At 32.0% G+C, this 24,692-nt stretch overlaps 1 protein-coding gene across 8 annotated transcripts in view; it reads left to right on the forward strand.

Moving 5' to 3' along the window:
- The window catches only part of SOX5 (SRY-box transcription factor 5), a 660,043-nt gene that overhangs the window by 515,546 nt on the left and 119,805 nt on the right, over window positions 1–24,692 (forward strand). For 6 of the 8 annotated variants that reach the window (XM_016119244.2, XM_016119245.2, XM_016119241.2 and 3 more), the window contains one exon: window positions 21,869–21,992. In XM_016119244.2, coding sequence (XP_015974730.1) covers window positions 21,869–21,992 — 124 coding nt within the window. The remainder of the gene's footprint in view (window positions 1–21,868; window positions 21,993–24,692) is intronic. The other 2 variants (XM_016119243.2, XM_016119240.2) reach the window with 1 other exon arrangement.

A 24,692-nucleotide genomic window follows, 5' to 3' on the forward strand; every position in this document is an offset into this window, starting at 1 on the left:
AATACAAAAATAAATAAATAAAACACTTACTGGGACTACAGGATGGTCATAATATTGGAAAATTGGCCCTCAGCCACATTAACCAGGAAGTGGCAAGGATATAGCCAATTTTTTTCAATCTGAATTTAATATCTGGCTCATTTTTAGGCATAAATTTTACACTAAATTGAGTTATTTTCATTCAGAAGAACCTGATACTATTTTGGCATTCTCTTTTTTTATAGACTATACTCAGTTCTACAAATGTTTGCTCTCTAATTATAGTTCACTTCAATACCTGGATTAAAGAATTATAAATTATACTATATTGTAAATGAATTTCATGCCTAAAAGAAATTTAATTCTGTGACTGTTATTTAGAAGATGTTGTGCTTGATTTTTACTAAGAAGATATAAAGACACTAAATTGGAATAGAACTATGTGTTATTACAAGTTATAGTCTATATTACACTATAATAATTGAGTACATGGTTCTGTTGGACATTATATTTTGTAGTGTATCATCTATATCTTTAGATTTTGATACTGAATAATAACAACACAAGAAAGTATTAAATCAGGGTTTTCAAATTCTGCTGACAGATTCTCATGGGGTCCATGTAGTACCTACAAGGGGTACTTGGAGTGGGATTATGATATTAAGAGAGAGAGGGCTGGGTGCGTATGGTGGGGTTGGGTCTCCATGCCAGCTTTCCATTAGGGTTATATTAGATTTGTCTTGAAAAAAAGATTTTTCTAGCTTTAAAAAATACTTGAAACCTATGCACTTAAGATCCTATTTGTAGATTAACATAATTCAGGAGGTGAGTGATCTAAGCATAAAGAATCTCTTGTCAGCATATTTCACTAAATTATTGTTATTTGCACAGGCAAAATAAAATATATAGACAGGCAAAATTAAAATTTTATGTTGCCAGAATTTTTACGTCCTCTTTTGTCTTCACCTCTTAATAAAAGAATTATCTTTATGTTTGAAATATTTTCTGATTTGGTGGGTATCCTTCCCATAAATTAGGAAGTTCCTAACAAGGAAGTTATAATTTCTCTATCCTCTTGTCTGTCCACTTTTTAAAATAAAAGTGGGGAAATAAGATGAACCAGAGAAAAGAATCTAGAAAAAAAGAACACTGGGAGAGCAATGGAGGCCTCTTTCTTTTCAGATCACCTATTTTCATCGACAGCTCCCCTTGACTACTCACTTCACCATCAGCTTCTTTGCTTCTCATAGCTTTCAAGACCTGTGATACAGGGCTAGTTTAATAGTTGTCAGTACTTACGAGAAATAGTCGAGGGCAATGACAATTTCAATATGCATATATTTTTACACAAGTGTATAGATTATTTGATTCTGTATGTCTAAATATTTTTATAGTGATAAGTTTAGGCCCCTACTTTTTGGTTCTGAAAAATTGAAATTAATATGAAACGAAATAACAATACAAAGAAAACTTTAACAGCCATAATTATGTGAATCGTCTTTGTTTCTATTTTAAAAATTAAAAATATAGAATGAAAGTTGACATTAAGCCAGTTGCACTGTTAGGAAGTCATATAGTTTAAATGATAGATGAGATCACCCACAGTTCAAAAGCCTTTGCCATCATTTTAAGCACTACAGGATAGCTGTAAGGAAGAGTTTTGAACTGAAACTTTTGAATTTATAGTTCTTCATATTAATTATCATTATACTAAATCTTTAAAGCACATTTATCTATAGGTCTTTATTTCCAGATACAAAATCCTCATGTTCTTTTAAAAATATGCAAATATGTAATTAAAAGAACTGAACAAATAGCAAATCCATAAAAGAAAACCTGTAGTTTGTCATATTCATTAGGACAGATATGTGAAAGATCCTGAAAAGCATTGTGCAAAGCAATACTAGAAAGTTCCAGCTGATCTAGTAGCTGCCTTTATTTAAGACAATAGATCTTGTGAATATTCCTCTTTCTCTCCAGGCAGCTAGCTAGTCTGGTTAACCGAAATTGTTGAGTAATTGTTCTGTGGTTGAGAACAAAATGCTGAATTAAACTGTTCCCAGCACAATAATTGTGTGATTATAGCATTTATGTTGCTGGCCAAAGGAACAGTCATTAGGTTTGGAAGACTTACCAAAACCACAAGTACAAAAAAAAAAAAAGATGCAAATCACATGTAAATTGCTGTTTAATACCTATAGAGGCTTAGAAATGAAACTAAGAGTAAGGCACATTTCTAGTTAAAAGAGATGAACCTGGATACCTTGATTATACATTTAGTATGATACTGAAACTAGAAAGATGTTCAAATGTATTTTATGTTTCCCTTCTTTACACTGCTTATATTCCATCTGCATTTATTTCTCTCACATCTTCCCCTACTCTTTCTTCTACTCCTACCTAGTCTGATTTTTCTAAACCCCCTTTGTAGATGTCAGTATTTTTTAACTCTGTCTGCCTGTCTGGAAAGTTTTTTAAAAATATATTTTTTCTACTCAAAATTATGTGGTGAAAAGAATGTACTAACCTATGGGGTGTTAAGGCTAGCACAGAGAAAGATTTAATAAGAAAACTGTCAGCAAATACATACAAAATGTCAAGTAAAAACCAGTTGCAAATATAATTGAAATACTATGATTTCTTTTCATTCTGAACCATTATTCTTTCAATTGCTGATAAATGCATGCACTAAAACATTGGAGTTTTTCCTCCCATTATAGTATTCTGCCAGGTGAACAATTTACAGACTAAAGTCTCCCTTTGATGAGGGTCAGGTCTTGCTAAATACATGTGTGGTATTGAGAACCACATATGAAACTTGAGGAGTAGTAGCCATCTAAGCAGTATTAATTGTGGTAAGACTAAAAGTGAAAAAACAGTATTTTTGAAAGATGAATGACCTAATAAGAATGTGATAGATACACTGATGTTTTTCAAAATCAGTTATTAACTTCATTCAAGAATGTGAACAAATGGTTTTGCAAAAGTTTTCAGAATTCTAATACATATTATTTCATTTTTAAAGATAAAAAATAAAATGGATTGAAGAATAATACCATTGGTAATGAGGACAACCACACACAAGGCAGAATAACAGAAGGACTAAAAATTCTTTGCTATGCATCCCTTTTCTGAAATTAGAAATTTATATAATACTGAGATTTACACCAAAATTGGGGCTTAGTTTTTTTGCCCACTTGCATGTCACATTGGACAATTTGCTTCTTTTATAAATTTGTGTGAAAGCTATCACAATAATTATTTTAAATTAGTCCTTATGAACTATTTCAATTTGATATAAATATGATTTTATTAGACATCAGAATATGCCATGATAGTTTTTGCCTATAGTATGCATGTTTTTATTCTTTCGAAAAGTGAGTTGAGCTCAAGAAGTCATTTAAAAAATATAGGGATTTAGCGAAAATGTTAAAGATTTCAGTTTTATCAAAATCTATACTCAACTTGTTAAATTGCATTTTGTTTTACAAGATTAGATCAGCTTTTACTTTCCATACTGCTAACACCTTATTAATTTCATTTCTAAGATATTACTCAAATTTTTGAAAACCATTTTTACATGTACATACCACGTATACTTTCTCAAATAACTGCAATGTTTTTAGTCCTTTTCGTCATTTCAGTGAACAAAACATTGTACAAAGAGCTTAAAATATATGTTCAGAGTTTAAAATCTTTGTGTGTGATATTGCCTTTTTAAAAAAGCATAGTGACTTTAAATTTATTCTTCTTGATTGTTTTCCCCAATAGTGCAATCTTCAAACTGTACAGGTTTTGAATTGCTAACCACTACATGATATTAAGTAACCTCTAATTCTTGCCAACCACCCACACATTAATTAGAACAAACACAGCAATTTTAATGATCCCACTTGTCAATGGTAAAACACATTTAGAAAATAAAGATCCTATTTCAGTAATCAAATTGTATTTTTCTTAGAAATATAGACTCAATTCTCAGGTAAATACTGCAGTCTCTTCTAAAATATAACTTCATAAACCTGAAGTTAGACAACACCACTCATTCAAAAAGAGAAATTGTTATTTTTGGAGTCCATTTTTAAAAACTAACATTTTTCCTCTCTCTAAAACCAAATGCTTTCATCATAATTTTGCATGGTACTAAATCTCAAATCTGTTGAGTCCTGCTCCATGGCTTAGTGTGTGGACAGTTTTATAAATGTTCTATTTGTCTTGAAAGTGTTTATATTCTGTAATTATCAGCTACAGAATTCTATATATGTCCATTAGATTAAGCGTTCTAATTGTGTTGCCTAAACTACTTATATCTTTGCTAATTTTTTTGTCTACTTGAGTTGTTCCTAATTAAGAAAGTTGTGCTAACATGGCCACAGTAATGAGAGTTTATTAATTTCTCTTTGCAGATCTCTCAATTTTTGCTTTATAAATTATGATGTTCTTTTAATAGATATATTAAATTTAGAATTAGTAAAGCTTCCTGATGAATGGAAACTTTATTGTTATTTCTGGAAACTCTGTATCCATAATAATCTTTGTGTTAAGGTCTATTTTGTCTGATACTAAAATAGCTTCTTTAGGCTTTTTTGTTTACCTTTTAATTTTTTTATCAAATTCATTGGGGCAACATTGGTTAAAAAATTATATAGGTTTCAAGTGTACAGTTCAATAATACATCATATGTATATTGCATAGTGTGTTTACCGCTCAAAGTTGAGTTTCCTTCTGTCACCTTATATATGACCCCCTTTACTCTTATCTACCTCCTTTCCTTCTCCCTTTCCCTCTGGTAACCACTAAACTTGTTGTCTGGGTCCATGAGTGAAATCATATGTTTCTCAACTTTTCCTGTCTGCCTTATTTCACTTAGCATGATAACCTCAGGATCCATCCATGTTGTCACAAATGGTGGTATTTCATCTTTTCTTATGGCTAAGTAATATTCCATTATATGCGTGTACCACATTTTCTTCATCCAATCAACGATCAAAGGGTACTTTGGTTGTTTCTACATCTTGGCCACCATAAATAATGCTGCAGTGAACATCAGGGTGCATATATGTTTATAGATAAATGTTTTCAAATTTTGGGGGCAGACACCCAGAAGAGGGATCACTGGATCATATGGTAATTCTATTCTTAATTTTTTAAGGAACCTCTATATTCTTTTCTATAGTATTTACATTCCCACAGGCAGTGTATGAGGCATCCTTTTTCCTCACAACCTCTCCAACACTTGTTATTACTTGTCCTGCTGATGATAGCCATTCTTACAGGTGTGAGGTGATATCTTATTGTGATTTTGACTTGCATTTCCCTAATAGCAAAGTTGAGCATCTTTTCATGTTTCTTGACTGGTTTACCTTTTTAAATGGTTAATATTGGCCTGATAAATTTTTCTATCTCTTTTCAACCTTTCTTCCTCATGATAATGCAAATATATCTTTCTTATAAACCAGAGAGAGCTGGATTTTCTTATTCAGTTCGTTTCTGTTTTTAAATTCATGAGCTTATTTTACTTAAATTTATTGTGATTTAAGTCTGTTTTAGTCATGCTTTTTATTTGTACCACATTTCATGTTTCTTTTTATTTTTTTAACATTAATTTTCATTTTTCTCTTCTGTCATTATTTTCTCTTTCTTGGATTGACATTATCTAGTCTTTTTTCATTTTTATAGGTTGCCTTTGAAATTTAATATGTCTACTTATGGTTAAGAAAGTCTAAAATTGACAAATATTTTTCCTATTGAATTATAAAATAATATTATAACTCCTCACTATGAATACTTCTCTCTTGTTTTACATGTTATTGGTTTTGGATTAAGCTATTTTTGATCCAAATATTGGGCATTATCATCATCAAACTAAGTGTTTTTAAATTTTCTCTCATGTTCATCAATGTCTTCACTCTCTTTTCTTTCTTTCTGAGGGACATCCTTTAGAAATTCCTTTAATGAAGGGACTCTTTTGGGGGGGAAAAAAAGGCTTATTTTGCATTTATTCTTCAAAATGTTTACAGGGAAAGCACTTTGAAATTGACAATTATTTTCTTTTATTTCTCCATTGACCTCTAGTACTACCATTTAGAAATTTTTGTCAAACCAATTGTCATTCCTCAGTTGATGGCCTCTATCCAGCTGCTTTTAAGATTGCTCTGTGCCTTTGTTTTCTGCAATTTTAATACAGAGCATTAAGCGATTCTCATTTGTTCTGATTATATATATTTTGCCTATTACATCTGGTGGGCCTATACCTTTTAAATTGAGCAAAAATTCTTAAGGATTAAGTTTTAGAATATTGCTTACCTTTATTTTTTTCTATTCTCTCTTAAAAATTTGCCCAGGCATTTGTTCAACCATCTCATTCTAGTCTCTGTGACACCACTACTTTTTTGTATTTTCCATCTCCTTGTCTCTGCGCACTGAAATCTAGCCAATTTCTTTATATCTTCTTTTTTAGTGACTTCTGTCATCACCTCTGTCTCTTTTGCTGTCTGTCCATCCAATGAATTTTAAATTTTTGTTATTTTTACTTCTCTAAATTTTATGTATTTTTAAAATTTTCTGAACATCTTTGATAGGTTTCGATGTCATTAATTTTTATTCCATCTTTTATGTAAATAAACATTTTAAGCATTTTATTCTTTACCTGATAAGACAAGACTTTGGGTATCTAAATCCAAGCAAAATGTTGAAAATGTTTTTTCTTGAGTCTGCTTTTACACAAGCTGAATTATTTTTCATGTATTTGTTAATTTTTTGTTGTGAGTTTATATTTGGTAGAACGTACTCTGTAAGAAATGAGAATATCTAAATTAATGATGCTTGTCTATTGGACTGGATTAGTGTACTGAGTTCCAGGAGGCAACACAAACCAGAGACCATTTATTTTTGATTTTATAACTGGAGTTTACTGACCATATAGGGAGCTTTATTCAAATTACAGACCAAAACGATAAAAGGTCTATGGTCGAATAATAGAAGTGTATTATCATTAGTGTTTTATAATAGTAGAATATAAACCCCCATTAAATCATGGATTTTAATCTGTTTTGTTTAACTGTAGTTTTCCAAATACCTAAGGAAATGCCTGGTACATTGTAGACACTTTGTAAATACTTGTCAAAGAATCATCATCATCAGTGGTTTTTCACCAAAGCTGTCATAGAAACATCCCATTATGTTTTTCTTTAATTGCACTATCTTCTTTTTAAACTCATCTTTTAGTAATGATATATGCTTTCTTTAACTATCCTGGATTTATGCAGATGTCTGAAGTTTAGCTTTTTAGGGACTCGAGGCTTCATCTTGTTTTTCAGGTGTTGTTACCTACATTTGTCACCAAATTAACTCTCGTTCTTCTCACCTACTTTCAGTTTATTAGTCCTCCCTTTCTCCCATGTTGAACTTCCTTGGAGAGTCTGCATCAAAAAATATGTTGGTTATGATCTACTCGTATTGTAGTAGCAGGGGTTTCTAGGCTAATATTTAAACTGTTTTCATTATACTTTTAAAAAATTACATGTTGAAATAATTATTTTCAAAATTCATCACTCAAAGTTTTTATCATTTTTAATTTTTTCTTGTAATTTATAGGATTTATTTATAAGTATTATAACCTTTATTCAGGTGCCTTTAAAACATAGTGGTTAAAAACTTCATTTGTAAATAGGCTGCCTGAATTTGAATTCTAGCTCTTTAACTTGCTAGTTTTCTGATTTTAGTCATGACTCAGTTTCCTCTTCTGTAAAATGGGGATATGGAAGTTTCTTGTGAGTTTGGATAATTGAAAACAGAACTGTGCAAAAGTCAACATAAAAAAGATATGTATCATGAGAGAGGCTTAGGGAAACAGAATAAGTATTCACATTAATAATCATCTTTTAAATGCTTTTGGGAAAGGCCCACAAGATGGAAAGAATTCATACGGTTCATGTTCTCTTTTTATCTAATAAAACATTTGTATAAAACCAGAATTATCACAATTTTGGTGACTAAAAGAAATTTTTTTTCTAATCAAGAAAGCAGTTTATTTAGGAAAATACCCATTGTATTGCATAATTCATCTTTACTTAAATAATGTCATTATGTGTAGGCAAGTTACAGTACTTTTCGCTAGAAAGTATAAGTTTGCCAAGTAGTAAAATTGGCTGTACTTACATAGATTGTTGCAAGTAATATACGATTTCCTGGTATCAAATGTCTTTACAATGTATAGACATTGGTTATTGTATAATAACCTTTCTTGACCGGGAGATTAAGAAACTTTTATGTAGATGACACAATGTTCAATGGATTGTCCAGTTACAAAAATATTTTACATTTTCAACTTAAGAAATATCTACCATGCCCTTTCTGGTAATTTCACACATTTTATTTTCAGTTGCAAATGTTCTAGTGAGTAGCTTACTGTTAAAGTGTCCTGAGCTATCATAAAGTTAGACAAGTATCTAAATACCAAGTTCCAACAATACTGTGAGGCAGCATTCATTATTACTCAAAGAGCATGGATTTTTTACATCCTAAGGAATGAAATAGATATTAACTTGCCCCTACTATGGTTTCATTTGGAAGAGATGTTTGAAATGTTATTTTCATTTTCAGGAAACATTGCCGTAAGGGCTTCTTTCCACATATATAACATTTTTCATTATTTACTCAATATTCTCCACATACTACCAACAAACAAATCCCTATACAGCAGCCATTCACACCAATCTAGCACCTGATAAAAAACTGAAATTATGCACTGGGAAAAGTTTGAACAAAAGAAATGTAAGCAGTATAATCACAGTTATTTTCTTAAAGTAAAAATAATGTACAGTTTAAGGGTGCAGCTATTTACTTAAATTTTTTAGTCGAGGGGTTTTTTTGTTTGTTTTTGTTCTTGGGTTATTTCAATTATCCTCATCTCTTGGGTTATCCTCATCTCTTGAGGATTAATGAAGTACACAAAACCTGTTAGCATAATTGACACTAAAACTAGGGTTTATGGAAGGTAATGGATTGAGTGTTAAAAAAAAAAAAATGGCATCGATTATTGCCATGTATTTTTTTGAGGAAAAATCTTGGATCCTAAATGAAAGTAAAATAAGGCCTATGATTAATTTTATAAAAGGAATGTTTTAACAAACCAGTTACTATTATAAGAAGAAACTAAAGCTAAAGTGAGTAGACTTTTCTAATAATAGATAGCTTTTTAAATAATCAGTTCATTTGACATATTGTGCATCTGCTATGTGCTATGCATGAAGCTGGGTGTTGCAGATACCAATATGAGTCAAATATGCCCTGCCTTTAAGCCCTCTTGGGAATGTAGCCACAAATAATTTCAACCTAATGGAATAATTTTATGAAATTCAGATAGGAACACAACTTGTGTAAGCTTACCTTAGGTTTTCAGCATCAACTCTTCCATTTGCCTGAAACATTTTCCTCAAGATAACTGAGAAGTTTATCATCTCACGTCTTCCAGGTCTTTGTTTATGTCACTATATCATCGATTCCACATTTAAACTTGTAACCTCCATTCCAGCATTTTTTTTTTCTGCACTCACTCTCATTTTTCCATAGTACTTATCTGTCTTATTCATGCCATATTTCTACAGACTGTAATACTCTCTAGCACGAAGTGGGAACTCAAAAAATGGATGAATATATTTTACTTGGAGAGTTTGGGTGGTCTTCATAAAGGCAATGTCATTTAAGCTTGGTCTTAAGGAAAAAGTAGTTCCTGAATCTAAATCAGATGAAGTTTTCAGCCACACCTCCTAGCCTCCAATTTGAAAATGGGTTGAAAAATGAAAGGTCTCACGTCCAGATTAAATCATTACTCTAGTGAGGGTTTGTAAACTAACACAAGCAAGAAACGAAACATATTTAAAAGTTTCTTGATCCAATGCTCATTGTGTCGACAAAAGAAACATCTAAACCTACTGAGAATTTTTATAAGAGTTTGTTTGAACCAAACTGATGACATCTGCTGGGGAGCAAGATCTCAAATGTCTGCAGAATGACAGTTTTGCAGCTTCTTTTATGCACTTGAAATTTAGGAAGGAACATAAGGAAGATTACATGGAGGTGGGAAAAGAGAAGGCAGGGATTGCGTTACAGGATAGTTAACAAGATTGTGTGCTTTCTTGAGAGTGGTTACAGCTTATTCCAAAAGGTGTGTTAACCTAGATGCACAAAAACAAGGGACAGGGTTGGCTTAAAACCTTTCACTAAAGAAGTTACAGGTCTCGACGGCCACATTTTGAAGCTGTCAGCATCGTAAGATGAAAGAATTCTTGATTGCTGAGTCAAGGAGGCAACCACGAGAGCTGCCCAGCTATGAACACCTGCACTGGATCTTAGTGATTAAGAAATTAATTTTTATTATGTTATGTAAAAAAAAAAGTTATAGGCCTGGGGCATGACTCCCCACCATGACCTTCCCAATTAGGAATTTATGATCAGATCACCCTATGAGTTTGCTTTCCATAGGACACTTTTTTAGTTCATAATTTCATAGAATAAATACTAGTGATATAAGATATTTCAGCAAGAAATAAAACTAATAAAGGTCAACGTAATCGATAATGATTTTAGGGAACTCTGAAGTAAATGTTAATATATACATTTTATAAAAATTACAGTGAAAATTTTATATTTGTTTTCAATCTTTAAATATCAAAGAATTTTATTCTATTTTCTACCAAAATAGCAATATAAAGACTCATAGTTTAAGACCTTTAGCATAGGGTCTATCAAGCAATTCACACAGGATAGTAATTCCTATGTTGAATATTCTTCTATTATATGCCCGATATTATTGCATCTCTATTGCATCTCTATTTTTCTGGTCAATATTCAGATTATTCAAGTAATATGTACATACATTGAAAATTGGGAGAATATTTTGTACAGAAAACATAAGCAAAATAAAAGATAATGTAAAGATAAAAATCTAAGTCAAAACATCACCCATGCTATAAAAATCTCTTAAAACATAATGATAATTTAAATGTCATCCTTCTTATGCTGAGAAAATATATGGGAATTAATTTTGTCACAATGTTTTTTGTACTCTTTACATAAATCAGCATTTTTATTTCATAAAATTATTATAGTGTTGTTTATAATTTAAGATCTGGACTTACTGTTTTGGCTAGTGATGCGATCACGTTTAAGTCTCCAAATTATTTATCTGTCATTTTCCTCATTAGTAAAATTGGAAATGACAACACCTATTCTGCTGACCTCCAAGAATTGACTAAAGTGTAAGTGAACTAACGTGTATACAAGGGCTTTATAAAAATACAAAGCATTATTTTAAAATGAGGTAGTACTGTTTCAAAGCACATTCAATCCTGCTTCAGATAGCAGTGAACTTATATGTATATTAAGGTGGTCTTGGTCTTCGATTTTAAATATTTTTTTTTTTGGCTTTGGTTGTTTATTTTTTGAGATATAGTTCACATAACCATAAATTTTACTCCTTTAAAAAGTACACGATTCAGTGGTTTTGGTATATTTACAATGTTTTGTAACCATTATCACTAATTCTAGAACATTTTCATCACTTCAAAAAGAAACCTTGTACCCATTAGTAGTCCCTCTCATTTTAACCTTCTCTACAAAGTGATCATTTTTGAGGTGTAATATTTTAAAGAACTTATATCGAACTGAGATTTATAGGCCATGAAAAAAATATCACTAATAATCTTTTATAAGCTATTGAGGATAACATCATAAATCAGAAATTAATAAGTAGTATATTTTCTTAAGTTTCTAATCATGGATTTCTGAGAAATATAATTGAAAAATGTATTTCATATTGACCATTATATTATTTTGTCTATTTGCATGTAAAGACAATTAACATTCTAATGCATGCTATAAAGAAAGATTGTATTACTATTTGCAAAACCTGATTCTATTCATGTGAACAGAAAACCATCATCCTCATATGAAGTTTTCTTGTAAAGAACCATGATAAGTAATAAAAGTATTCACACACATTTGAGGAAACAAATAGAGTTGCAGTATAAAGAAAGACTGTGGTTTTATCAAGTAACAGCTATTAAGCTATGTAAAATAATGCCTTAAAGAAAAAAAAAAGATAACAATTCTAAATAACACATTGCTTGATATATTTTAATCATTGTGTTTTTAAATTCTGTTATTCAGCTCAAAATTGTTCTGGACCAATAAAATAGTTGTGTTTTCCCATACTCTTTCACAGTCGCTTTCTTACTTAATATCATATTTTTGCCACCCTTGTTTCTATGATTATTAACTTTTAAAAATAAAGATTTTTCCCCTGAGGTCAGTAAGTATACTTTGTTTAAGCATGTATTATAATGAATGCCATCATTTTGGTTGACATAAATTTAATATATTTTAAAAAGGTGCTTTATAAGAATGTAATGCTTAAGTTTTGAAAATTAATAAAGCGTAATACTAGATGAGAAGAATATTTAAGCCAAACTTGCATAGTATTAAAAATGAAATTTCACTGCCTTCAAGTGACAGAGGTCTTAACTCTACATTATTTGAAAGTGGTTGTATCCTAGTAACAATGCCAACAATAAACACATCATGCAAAAGTAAAACTGCAATAGTGAAATGAGCCATTGAAAGGAAGAGTCAGTGACCATATAATATTTCAGTTTCTATTACATCTAGTAGCAATCTGGTTAAAAAGAAATGACAGTTGCCCTGAAGGAAATAAAGTGGAGGTATTATTGTAGTAGTAGTTTGGAAAGAAAATTGCACTGTGCCTTGACTGGATTACTTCTCTATCCTTTCGAGCTATCTCCACCTCTCTGTGGTGCTGCTTCTTGCGTTTTTTATACAAATTGAATTTGTATCATCTAAACTCATAGGGCCCAGGGGCCCTTTGGTGTCAGGAAGGAGGAGGAAAGGGGGAATTAGAAAAAGAAAATGTGACAGGCAGTTCTGAAAAGAAAAGCAATTTTCCTTGTGGGTCTTTTCCTAAATAGGAGTTCTTCAATGCAATATTTTGCTTCCGAAGAGCAGTCAGTCAGAATCAAGTGCATGCTTCTGCTGTTTTATGGGGCTTGGCACTGACAGGTTTTATTTAGGAGGGGTGGGCATACAGGGAGATCAGATGTGGAGAAGTTAGTATTTTGGCTATATCAGCCCTGGAGGCAGAGTTAGCACTTGCAATGGGACAAAAGTATTTGTAGTCATCAGATAACTTTGCAGTCAGCTTCAATAGCATCACTCTTTTTTCTTTTTTCTTTTTTCTTTTTTTTTTTTTTTTTTTTGGCAGCCAAGCTCTTAGTAGAACCATCTGTCTTTCTATTAGTATTTTTTGAGGCCTGTTTTGAAGCCACTTTGCTTGGCAAAGTCACTTTCATCCTTGGAAACGATTTTTTAAAAAAGTTCTGTGGCTTTTTGCCGAAGAAGAGTACTATGTAAAAAATCCACATGGCTGTTCATTTTTGTTCTAAAAGAATATGGCTACTTTGTCTTTGTCTTGAATCAAATGAAATTAAAGGTGATACAACTCCAATATGACTGTTGAGAAGTAAGAGGCAGGAATTGCAGTTTTAGTAGTGTTTTTATGCTCTCATATCTCTCAGTGAGATTTTCTTTAGTCTTCCTAGTAGATTAATTGGGAAATAAATTGACTCCTTTATTCTTAATTTTAGTGTAGTTTTTTTTTTTTTTTTTTTTTTTTTGTAAAGACCATTGCATTGAGTAGGATAAACTGGCAAATCGACTTTCTATTATAGGAGATGAAAAATCACAGACTATTAGTGGTCATTGAAGATCCCATGCCTTTTCTTCTTAATGGTGGAAAGTCAGCTTAGTTTTCCTGGTTACTCCAGTTTGGGTAATTATATCTTCCCTGCCTAAACCCCTCTTGTAATCTCATTTGGATATTACATTCTTCATTTTCTCAAAGCTGTTGTGTAGTATTGCTGTGTGCTTCTAAACAGCTGCTATGCTCCCCACCGAAGATGGCTGAATTTCAATTGTAGGTGAACTAATCCCTAAAGATGGTATGTGCTTAAACACTATAGTACTCATCAGACTAAACTCTTGAAGAATATTTGAAAAGTTTTAGATTTCATATTTTACTTGTTATTGTGCTGACTTAAATCGTTCAGCTGCCTTTCATTTTGACATTTGTGCATGTGTTTTAAACAAGCCTTCTATCGTAACTTCCTGTTGTGTGAATTCTCACACAAACGGCTCTTCTATGTCTTGGATATCCCTCTAGTTCTTTGATTGCTGTATTTTCCTCAGTCTAGTAATGCCTTCCAGGCCTTTCTTCCTGCAGTAAAGCCTTAAGCCCCTTGCTGTTCAAAAACAACTTCGATTTCCTCATAATCTATTCTTGCTAATTTTCCCCAGTTTCATTCTTTTCCCCAGCTTCAATGCTGGGGTTCACCTTCTCTGATCCTTATCTACAGTGACCAGGCCCTCTGAGGAAAATCACAGAAAAAGGAAATTTAACAGCATCAAAATTTATGTAAACATGCTTAAGGCTTTAGCATTTTCTATTACTCTTTTTAATTGTCCACGGTTTACTTTCTATTTCATTTCTCGCAATGACCAAAACGTCCTTACCTTTGCTAAACTCCTTATCTCAATTCCAGTCTCTCTTTTTTTGGATATGCCTACGGCATTGAGAAAATTCTTCCATCAGACTTAGTTTTTCTTATCTTCTCATTTCTCTACCTATAAAATATATCTGCATATTTTTAGTTATAAAGCTTCATTCCTCAGCACCCAAAGCATGAGATGCAATACCCATTCAAAACTAGTCCTTAGACCCCAGCTTTGCCTTTCACCATCCTCTGGAATTTTGGTCTGCCCGTTAGTTCCTCTCTTACCTAAATTTTAAAATTTCAATTTCTATTTGTTCCTTTCAGCCAGTAAATGTACTCAAAACTCTACTACCTAAATAAAGACTATGCATCCTATGCAACTGCTATCAAATGTGTCTCCTACCTTCTCACCTAGCCTTCTCTGAAGAGAGGTCTGCATTTGCTTTCACCTTTTTCTTGCCTGTCATTCAGCCTTCAACCTTGTGCAATATGGTTTCTGTTCTTCATTCTAAATGAATCGACATTGTTTGATTCATCACTATCTTCTGATTAACAATTCCAGAAGATATTTTTTGTCTTCAAAATACTTGTTCTGCTATATTTTTCCCTATTAGTCACTACATCAATCTTAAAATTCCACTGATTTTTGTGACACTATAATTATTTTCTTTATTCTTCTCTTATCTCCCTATCTGTAGACTCCTTTTCCTCTCCCCTTCATTGAATTATTGTTGTAACATAGATGATTTTAAGCTGCCTCTTGTCTTTGCCCTCCAGATTGTCTCTAGATTATCAATGAATGACTCCACAAACCATAGCCTCTAAAGACCTCTTCCCTAGCTTCAGATTGATGTACTGTCCTCTTGAAAGATAACTCCAATGAAATATTATTTAGACACCTCAAACACGTCATATCTAAAACCATATTATTTATCTTTCCATAGAAACTGTCATTACTCCTTTATGATATTTTAAAATTCTTCTACGCTGTTATAAATAGTTATATAAACTAGATACCTGAGAGTTATCTTTGACTCTGTTCCTTTCTTCACCTCCAAGTTCTCATTATATATACATATATACACACACATATACATACATATATATGTATGTATATATGTATTAGGTACAGAGATTTCTCATATACCCACAAATCATCAGTGTTTTCCATTTTTTCCCTAAATATTTTTTGGCTTTTTTTCTCATTCATAACCTTCCTATTACTGATGAAGCCCTCATCATCTACTTCCTAGTTGACTATATTACCCTCCTACCTGGTCTCTGTACTTGGTCTCTCAAATCCCTTCTCCATATATCCGTCAGAGTATTCTACCTAACCACTTAAAGTCCTTCAGTAGTTCCACAGAGCCTACAGGGGGAATCTCAAGTGTCTTACTCTGATACACACACTGATCCAGGCAGACTTTCTCACCACTGGTTCCCTCTTACATTTTTTGCTGTTTTAGACTGTTGGTGGAAATCCACTCATATGAAGTTTCTTCTTGTCCCTGTTCTTTTGTTCATATCTCCCCATCTTCTTAGATTTTTTTCCCCTCATACTCCCATCTCTTTAGCTGTCTAACTCCTACTTATCCATTCATACTGTATACCTGCTGTACCTATCTATTTCCATGAGGCCAGCCTTGACTTCTGGCTGTTAGGAGTCTCTTGTCTGTGCTTCCATAGTATCTTATACAAATCTCTTTTATTGAATTAACAGTGGTATAACTATCTATCCATTTGTCCCACTAGACTCAGAGCTCCTAGAGAGCAAACATTGTATGTGAATTCATCATTTTATCCCTAGTTACCAAAAAAGTACACATTCGGCTTAGTAAAAAAATGTTGACTGAATGAATAAAACAAAGAACCATTCAACTGGAAGGTAAATTAGTAATCTATTTAATATATTAGTTTCAGGGAGCCACTGTAGATTTTGCAATAGAATATTTATATAAAATGTTAAATGTTTAATTATGAATAATTGATAAATAGTTACTTGTTATTTTACAAATGAGATTATGTGTTTGGTTTGTGCTGGATTCTTAAGATTTTAGAGGGCTGCATTCAGTATCTATGTGGTAGAATTATAAAAAATGTTAAAACATAATCTTTCATCTTAAAGTTTAAGAAATATAGAAAGTAGCCTTTTAAATTTGTGATATGTTATTCTAACTTGTGAATAACATACCCCCTAATAAACAGACTAAAATTTTGTGACAAAAGTATTTTATTGAAACTTAATTATACATGTCACACGTTTTAAACCTTAATTAGGAGCTTAAAGGAAATTTCATTCATTAAGTGAAAGAAAATAAATGAAGTTAATAGTGAATAGGATTTGTAAATACTCAAAACTGGCAAATAGGTAAGAATGGATTACTAACCTTACAACTAAATTAGTTTTAGAATTTATCCAGAAAACCTTATACCAGTTGATGTAACATGTCCTTTTCTCTCAGAGTTGCTAAATTTCAGCAGCAATGAACTGAACATTAATTAAGATATAGAAATAATACAATTGGTGCTCATTATTTGTGCTAGTTATGTTCTATATAGTTGCCATGAATGCTGAATTAGTGAACACTGAGCAATTACTCTTGGGGGAAATACAGTTGGGTTGCTGAGAGGCTTTGGTCACACCATTTTCATCAACTGATCAATAAATAACCTTTATATGTGTTTCTGTTTAAAGACACCTTATTAATTATCATTGATTCTGAATGCATTTTAAACAGTGAAATCACCAACAAAATTTCTCACTACTTTGCGCAAGTCTGTGAGTGACTGCAAATCACTTGTACAAGTACATTTTGCAGGAGACAAGTAAATTTTAGTGAGAAGGCAAATTTGCAAAAATAAGGTCAGCAAATAATGAAGATCAACTGTGTTTTGAAATGCATTTTTAGTTGCATACATGGATAACCACAAATTTGGGATTATATTTACTTTTTACTTTATTCTGAGTATTATTACTGTGCTCTACAATCTGTTCTATAATATTCTAAACAAATCCCATTATTAGGACTGTGAAATCAGGCTTATTTTCTGTTTTCGTTCCTTTCTTTTCCTTGTAGCCCTTTTTGCCCCTTTCCTCTTCCCACTACATTCTTTAGTGTCAGGGGAAAGGGTACTAGATTAAAAGTAAGAAGATGTAGTTCCAGTGTTAACTTTTCTCTTACGTAATTGTGGGATCTTGAACAATTTTTATGGCCAAGCTAAATCTTATTTCCTTAGCACCGTGATTGTGTTCTGTCAGATAATCTCTAGGATCTTTCTCAGGCTTAAACTTCTGTTATTCTATGTATGTGGATCTTGGAAAATTTAGACACTAAAACAAATTGTAATACCAAAGCAAACTTCATTTCAATAGTCATAACAAGATAAAAGTTTAGAATACACAGATTTTTAAAAGCCCTAGAATTTATTGTAGTTTATTCTTTAAAATACAAAATTTTTAGCAGAAAAATACTATAAATTATTAAGATATAAATGAATTACCTGGATAAAAACTGTTACACACAGGTAGATAGGCTTTTGTACACACAACACCAGTTAAACAATATAACAAGAAAACATTTCCTTTACAGTAGCAATAAAAATAATTTTTAAAAAATCTTAAAAATAAAATTACCTAAGAGACTACAAGAATTGTATGAAATGAAAGCAGATTTAAATAAACTGAAAGCTATAACCTGCTAGTTGTCATTAAGCCAATTTCAAATAGAAATTTTATATCCTAAAATTAATGTTAGAAAATAAATATTAAAAAAGCTAGAATATGTTTTAAAAAATAGTAATGATAGAGTACTGACTTTTATTAAAACATGTTACAAAGCTATAATAACTAAAACATGTTACTAGAACATAATAGGCAGACATATCTGTTCATTACAGAAATATATAATAAATTCCTAATATTTTATTTCCTTATACATGCAAAATTCCAAGATTTTTGGATATATCATAATTCATAAAACCATTTGGCTATAACTTAAGAATAGGTACACAAAGCAATTGGTACCTACTACTACATTCTTAGTGAAATTGTATTCCTTTCTGGTCATTAAATAACTTTATCATCTACATGCCTTCTGTGGACATCTGGAGTTGGTACACAAAGATGTAATTAGAAAGACAGGACGATGTAATGCATTCTTCTTCTTTATTTATGAATTAGCAATACCTATAATAGTTTCAGCTGCTACTCTGAGCTTTGAAGGTACAATAATAAATGTTACAACCTTTTTGTTTATTAAGCTCCATAGGTCAAAAGGGAGTTCATATTACATGAGTAACTATTATTTAATACAGTAAGTATTATATTAGCTTTATGAGGTTAAAAGAAGTAACAGTTTTTTTCTTCCTGAAAATTGGCACCATAAGAAATAAGTGCTTCACAGGCAAAGACATTATGTGGGTCTCAAAGCCTTTGAAAAATAAGTAGAATTTTGCCAAAAAGAAAAGGAAAAGCAAAATCACTCAAAAAGGAGGAGATACTTTTGAATGCATTCAAGCATGGAAAAACACTGACTGTGCAAGAAACTCTTCATGATCCATTGAGGCAAGAGTACAGAATATCTAAAGGAGGGCAGCAGAAATGCCTAGGAAGATAGACTGGGGACAAATCGTGAAGAATTTTGAAAACCATGCTGAGGGTATTTGGTCATTATTTTCTAGGTAAATGCAAACTGTCAAAAGTTTTTACAAAAAGGTCATGTAAAATACAGATAGAAGACTCATTTAGAAGGAATTTTATCAAGAATATAGCTTAATATCTAGATTTATTCTGTGGACACCAGAATCTGTCCAGAGTCTTATCCTATGATAAGAAGACTTTACCAGAATCAGGTAGAGTCTCCCTTTCAACTGTTTATATTTCTGAAGGTGCTTTGTTACTCAAGGCAAAAATGAAGAAGACAAAAAGATTTGCCAGTGACTAAAAACATTTTTTAAGACAGTACTTCTCAAATGTGTATACACATTGGAATTATCAGAGGAACTTTAAAAATGCTTTTGGCTGGGTCTCACCCCAGTTGATTCACATTTAATTGGTTTGGGAAATAGTCTGAACATTGAGAGTTTTTCAGAGCTTGCCTGGTGATTCTAATATGCATTCATGTTTGAGAACTACTACACGAAAATAAGAACTTATTGTTTCTGTAATTCTAGAAGTTATTTTTCTCAAATTCTAAGGTATCTGAAATTTGGATACCTTTTATAACCCTTGTATATGTTTCACTTGAAGTTCTTTTTTTCTCCTTCCCTCTAAAATGCTCTTATTAAATTTATGATACATCTTATAATTATGGTTTCTTAGAAAGGAGGAAATGTACTATATAAAATATAACTTACAAACAATGAAATATAAAGGATATACAGTAGGTGGTGATAACTCTTAACTAATGTGGCTGGTTTGTTGTTTCTTTGTTTTTGTGTTATCCTGGTCAGCGTCCTCTGCTTACACTGAACTAGCCTCCATGCTGTTTTGTCATTGGATTTCTACCTCTTGTTTCAGGCCATACTTGTTCAATATGCAGTCTCTAATATTTGAGTCTTTAATCAAGTGTTTTTCATTGGTTTCTACATAATTTTTTTTCTTCCTTCTAGAAAGTTCAAAAAATTGCTGGCTATAGTGGCATAACCTTCAACTCTAACCTTAAGACACTTTTGTTTTCCTGGTTTTTGTCATTCCCTTTTAGTTTCACTCTGGTGCCAGTGATAGATTTAAAATCCTATTGGCTAAAGGAAATGCTTTCAAATTTGGAGTCATTGCTGAAAACAGATCCCTTAGTCTTAAAATACTCATTTCTCATTCTCCCTCTCTCTGTGTCTCTTTCTTTACCCCTTCTCACCTCCCTTCCTCCCTCTCTTTCTCTCTCTCTCTCTCTCAACACCTCCCACCAAAAAAAAAAAAAAAAAGGACACTCATCTATTAAAAATCTCAGAAATAGGAGAAACTAAAGGCAGACTTTTAAAGTGATAAATGATGAGAACTATAGGAATCGTAAGAGCCCTCAGAATGTGTGATGCCAGTGGGAGAAAGAGAAGACAAGTCTGAGAGATATCTCAGAGGTGCTATTAAGATTAGTCACTGAATGAATTTGTAATTTCTTTGTGTGTTTGTTTGTTTGACTTTTTACCATTCTCCCACTGTAATGTAAGCTCCATGAGCATAGGATCTTGCTTTTCTAGTTCACTATTATATCCCTACTGCCCATTTCATTTTCTCATAAATAGAGATATTTAAAAAATAAACTGAATTAATGTATGGAAGGAGTAGTAAGGGAAATTAAAGTGTCAGTCATGTTATTTTTAGCATGATCCTAAATTCTCATTCACATATTCAGTGACAAACTCTAACCAATAATCACATTTGTCAGGGAGGTCTTAAATATGTAGAAAAATAGCCTAGATATTTTAGTTAATGACAACCTCTGCGTTAGTCAATAATGACATAGCTGCAAAAATGACTACATTAGGTTATACTTCTGGATATTCCTATTTGGTTCAAAGAAGACAGTGATTCTATAGTGCTGTATTATTCATTTATTGCTGTAAACCTCATATACTGAGAGTGACACCAGCTTATTAAGATGTAATCCAAAGATGGCAACCAAAGCAAAAGCCATGTTGTTTAAGGAGTGGTTTAATACTAGACAAACAGTAGATGAAGACACAAGTATAGTGCTGAGCAAGATTCAAGGGACTGGATTCTAGTGCTAGTTTTGACTATTCCATTCAATGGCCATGGGCCCATAAGTTGTCTTTCAGCTCCAGTTATTTCTTCTGTAAAAAAGGGGGAGAATCTTATTTACTCTATAAACTTTCTTCCAGCTTTTTTGGGGATTTTAAAATTTCAGTATTCTGTGTCAACATGAGAATTATTTTTAAGTAATGAAGAGCTATTTACCTTTAAAGTGATATCAGTTTAGTTGGTTTTGTTTTTGAAGGTAAAATGATTCCTAACAAGTGGGATTTACAGAAGGAGATTTTAGTTCAACCTCTAGGGGATAATTTTTTAACCATTATGTTAATGCAATGAGAAAAAGGCTTATTGTATGCAGTAGTGACACTTCATCACTTGCAAGGTTCTCCTACAGGGAAATTATTCAAGTTAGAAAGTGTAACACCTTTCAACTATAGTGTATTTTGATTCTCCTAAGGTAGTCCCAAGGCATGGCCTCAAGCCCAGTGTTCTATCAAGCTTGTATGCCAGTATATCGAATTGAATAAATGATTTTCTTTTATCATAAAGTAAAGAGGGTGGGAAGCATGGAACACTATTACTTCTGCTCTTTGATCCTCTTTATCACGTTCAGCAGGTTCAAGGTCAACTGCCACCATTAATGATTCCCGTATTCCCTCCTGATCAACGAACACTGGCTGCAGCTGCCCAGCAAGGATTCCTTCTTCCTCCAGGCTTCAGCTATAAGGCTGGATGTAGTAAGTACCATTGATTTTTCATTTGGGAGTGGGTGGAGCGTATTGCTTTAAATTAGACAATTTAGTATTTCTGCCACACCAAGAAATGAGATCACCCATATAACATTTTTATTTTAAAAAGGAAACACACAGAAGGTGTTGAAAAGGATTTATGTTGGTATTTAAAAGAGCTTAGATTATTTCTATGCTTCTGAAGACAATATTTGCTCTTTAGAATTCAGTTCCATAACTTGTTTCCAGTGAATTCTTAAAATATGAATGTAATTTTTGGTTTCATTTTTTTTTTGCATAGATAAGATAGGAATATGCTTTTCAATAGCTTTCCATTTTTCTTTAAGATAAACCCAAGTTTCCTAATGTGAATTAGTTGTTTTTTCATTATCTGTCTCCGCTCTATGTTTAGACTGATTTCTCACCAGTCTTCCTTTAGTTTCTTCAACCAAACCATATTCTTTTTTGATTCTGAGCTTGCATCATTGTCAGTGTTCATGGTCTTTGGTACTCTGAATCTCTTTCAACTCAGCTCAGGGAGAGCTTGCCTGCCCTAGGTGGGTCCCTTTCTCCTGGTTCCTTTGGGTACTGTATATTTTATCTTTCACTTCAGTTTAAAGCTCTGTAAGGGCAGATGCTGGTTCTGTCTTATTCATTGTAATATCTAAATTTTTAGTACAACATTTAACTATTTGCTGAATGAATGAGTGAGTGAATGAATGAATAATGAAGGAACATTCATTATAAACAATACAAGGGCATTTTTACATTAAGGGATGAATTATACCAAGATAAGTGTTTATGTTGCTTATTAACTTTAGATGCCTGTGATATTATGACTTTTTTTTTTTTTTTTTTTTACCAAAATTGAAATTATACGTTGCCGATTTTGGAAACGCTCTGGTATTTCATATTCTAAAAGTCAAATAGCCAAAATGCCAGCTGTAATCTGTTACATAAAAATAGTAACAAATTTCAAAAAGGTGCTAGACTGCTAAGCTAAATACATTCTAAAACATCATTACCATGGCTAGAGAGACTATAGAGAAAACAATTTTACTGAAATATTTTCATTGATAAAAGTAGAACACCATTGAAAACAATTAGTAAGATAACTTTGTAGTATATATTCATATAAAATGTCATTTTATAAATACCAGTAGCTTGTGGTATGTTGACAAATTGTCCCATTAGCATCTTACTCTCCTTCAGTATTTATTGCATTTGTAAAACTCCATCCAACATTAATAGAAATCAGATCTAAGTTTCCTGTTAAATGATGTCATGAATTTTCACAATTAACATTATTCTTAGTCTTTAAACCTTTCTCTATACAATGTTGAAGATATTGGGATATAATTGTTAAATATACAAAGTCATTTGAGATGAGTACATTGCAACTATGGTGTCTAGATAAAAGTGAACTGAACTCAGGACTATAAAAATTTACACTTTTTTGGTACTTTACCCTTTATGGTTTTTACACTGCTTTGCACTTCTTTCTCTTAACTTTGGTTTCCTATGTCTAAGATGGTGCTCCTGCTCTGCATCCTTATTTATTCATTTAGTTTTATTTGCCACATCATTCTATCTTTGTAGATCAGTTCATCCAGAAAGACCAAATATAATTAAGAACTATATTTATATTCCAAATATTTAAATTCTAAGAATAATTTAAATTCTAAAATTAGAATTTTGAATTCTGTTGCTATGCCAAATTTTGAGATTTTAATCATAAAAGATTTTCTGTTTTGTTTCCATTTTCCTAAGGAATTACCATTCACATTAAACACATGTTGCCAATGTGTTTTTGGTAACCTTGGTTACTAAAATGGAAAAAAAGACACTTTTAAAAATCATCAGTTGCCTCAGACTGCACCTGCAAATATATACATATAGACTAGTTCTGTTTTCCAAAAAGAAATTTTTTAGGCAACTATAGAAATAAGTCCCATTAGCAAATACTGTGCTAAAGAGAAAACCACATTGAATATGAACAATAGCAAAACTGTAGGCCTGGAAAAGGTCAAGAACACCTCAGCCTCACTCCCATTTGACAGAGTTGGCATACTTTATTTGTTCAGTGTGAATCTAATGTGGCATGCAGAAATTTTTCCTTTCCTAAAATCGTTGGTATATTAACCATTTGATATTCATATCTGCAGTGCTTAAAGTTATAAAATGCTACCACTTCTTTTGTAACCTTGGAAATAGAATAAAGATTCTACAGCTGCTGGCGAGCTTGCAACTAGCATCATGCCAGACTTTAAAACTAAGAACCGAGTAGCAAAAGAAAGTGCCACCCTTGTTGACATCCTGGCACTTTGAGTCAGTTTGATTGAGGAGCTGTATAGAAGTGAAAAATAGTATGGACTATTTCCTCTAATCAAAAGTAATAGAGCTAGGGAAAAAAAAATTTAATATCCCCTCTCTTCATTGGGTCTTCTTTTTTGATTCCTCCCTAATTGTCAACCATATATGACTTCTCTGGTGTTCTCAATTGTTTTAATTTGACTAATATTACATAGCTGTCAATGAAAGAGACTGACTAACCCATCTTGATTTGAGTTTCAAGGAAATTTGAAAGATATACTATTTGTTGGTTTCCAAAAACTCAAGTACTTTTCATCAATCCATTTATAGAAAGTATTGATGATAAATTTTTCTGTTTAGACTACCTGTCTTGATAAAATAAATAAAACATAAATA

The sequence above is a fragment of the Rousettus aegyptiacus genome, unplaced genomic scaffold, assembly GCF_014176215.1.
Source record: "Rousettus aegyptiacus isolate mRouAeg1 unplaced genomic scaffold, mRouAeg1.p scaffold_m13_p_2, whole genome shotgun sequence".
Taxonomy (NCBI): Eukaryota; Metazoa; Chordata; class Mammalia; order Chiroptera; family Pteropodidae; genus Rousettus; species Rousettus aegyptiacus.